We start from the raw sequence: 1,181 nt of genomic DNA on the forward strand, positions 1-1,181 counted from the left end.
TGCCACCAAAGTTTTCTAAGGTGTTTGTTTTTTACCTGTCTGAGATAAGGTCTTTCATTGCATCGGACCCAGTCATACACAACTGAGAGAATGGGGTCACTCAGCTGTGCCGCCCTGATGTCATTGCCTTGATCCGAAAGTGTGTGTTGCAACAGGTCCATACCTGAGTTGATCATTTGCACCCCAGTATCCTCCTGTTCCGTGACTCAACTCAACTCAACTCAACTCAACTTTATTTATAAAGCACTTTAACACAGCCGTGGCCAACAAAGTGCTTAACATAAGATACAATTCAAAACATCTAAAAACATGACAACTACAATATTAAAATACCAATAAAGTAACATAAAAGAACCAACATAGCAAAATAATAAAATACTATCAACCAAAACACAGCCCAAACAGTCTCATAGCATATCAAACAATACAAGTAGTATGTACACTTTGTCTGCCGAGCATCACGTGACGTAGTATGTCACAACTGAGCCGATGGTTCTTGCACTTCACTCGTATAGTCAATATCTGTACTGCGACAATGGCCCCTCACTCCAGCCATGATTCTTTTCAAAGGTAATGTGTAGGTTAATTTGTTTTATTTTTATATACTGTATATACTTTTATACTGTATTCTGTATTACTGTAATCATTTTTATATGGATAAGTGGTTGTGGAACGAATCATCTGAGCTTCCATTATTTCTTATGGGGAAATTCGCTTTGATATACGAGTCCTTTGGATTACAATCATGTTGGCGGAATGAATTATACTCTCAATCCAAGGTTCCACTGTGTATATGTGGTCTGTCTGTACCTGAGAGAGTATGGTTTGTGGTCGGTCTGTACTTGAGAGTCCAGTCTGCAGTCCGTCTGTACCTGAGACAGTGTGGATCCTCTAGTTGCATCAACAGCAGCTTCACTCCTGAGGCTCCTGGATGGTTGTAGCTCAGGTCCAGCTCTCTCAGATGGGAGGGGTTGGAGCTCAGAGCTGAGGCCAGAGAAGCACAGCCTTCCTCTGTGACCAGACAACCTGACAGCCTGAACACACACAGACATGTTTCCATCACTTCATAGGACAACACACTGACTTACAATCATTTCCTGGAGATGTATCATCACCTGAAACCAGAACTACACCCTGAAATGTACTGACATCTGTTCTGGGGATTCATGTACACACACACA

The 1,181-nt window shown here is 41.7% G+C and overlaps 1 protein-coding gene across 2 annotated transcripts in view; it reads right to left on the reverse strand.

The window, feature by feature from the left end:
* LOC109974396 (ribonuclease inhibitor-like) overlaps nucleotides 1-1,181 on the reverse strand; it is a 12,358-nt gene that overhangs the window by 9,358 nt on the left and 1,819 nt on the right. Inside the window, exon 3 of one of the 2 annotated variants that reach the window (XM_020624576.1) lies at nucleotides 873-1,034. In XM_020624576.1, coding sequence (XP_020480232.1) covers nucleotides 873-1,034 — 162 coding nt within the window. Of the gene's footprint in view, nucleotides 1-753; nucleotides 1,035-1,181 lie in introns of those variants that run through there. The other variant, XM_020624575.1, reaches the window with a different exon arrangement.

Source organism: Monopterus albus, unplaced genomic scaffold (assembly GCF_001952655.1).
Source record: "Monopterus albus unplaced genomic scaffold, M_albus_1.0 scaffold332.1, whole genome shotgun sequence".
Lineage (NCBI taxonomy): Eukaryota > Metazoa > Chordata > Actinopteri > Synbranchiformes > Synbranchidae > Monopterus > Monopterus albus.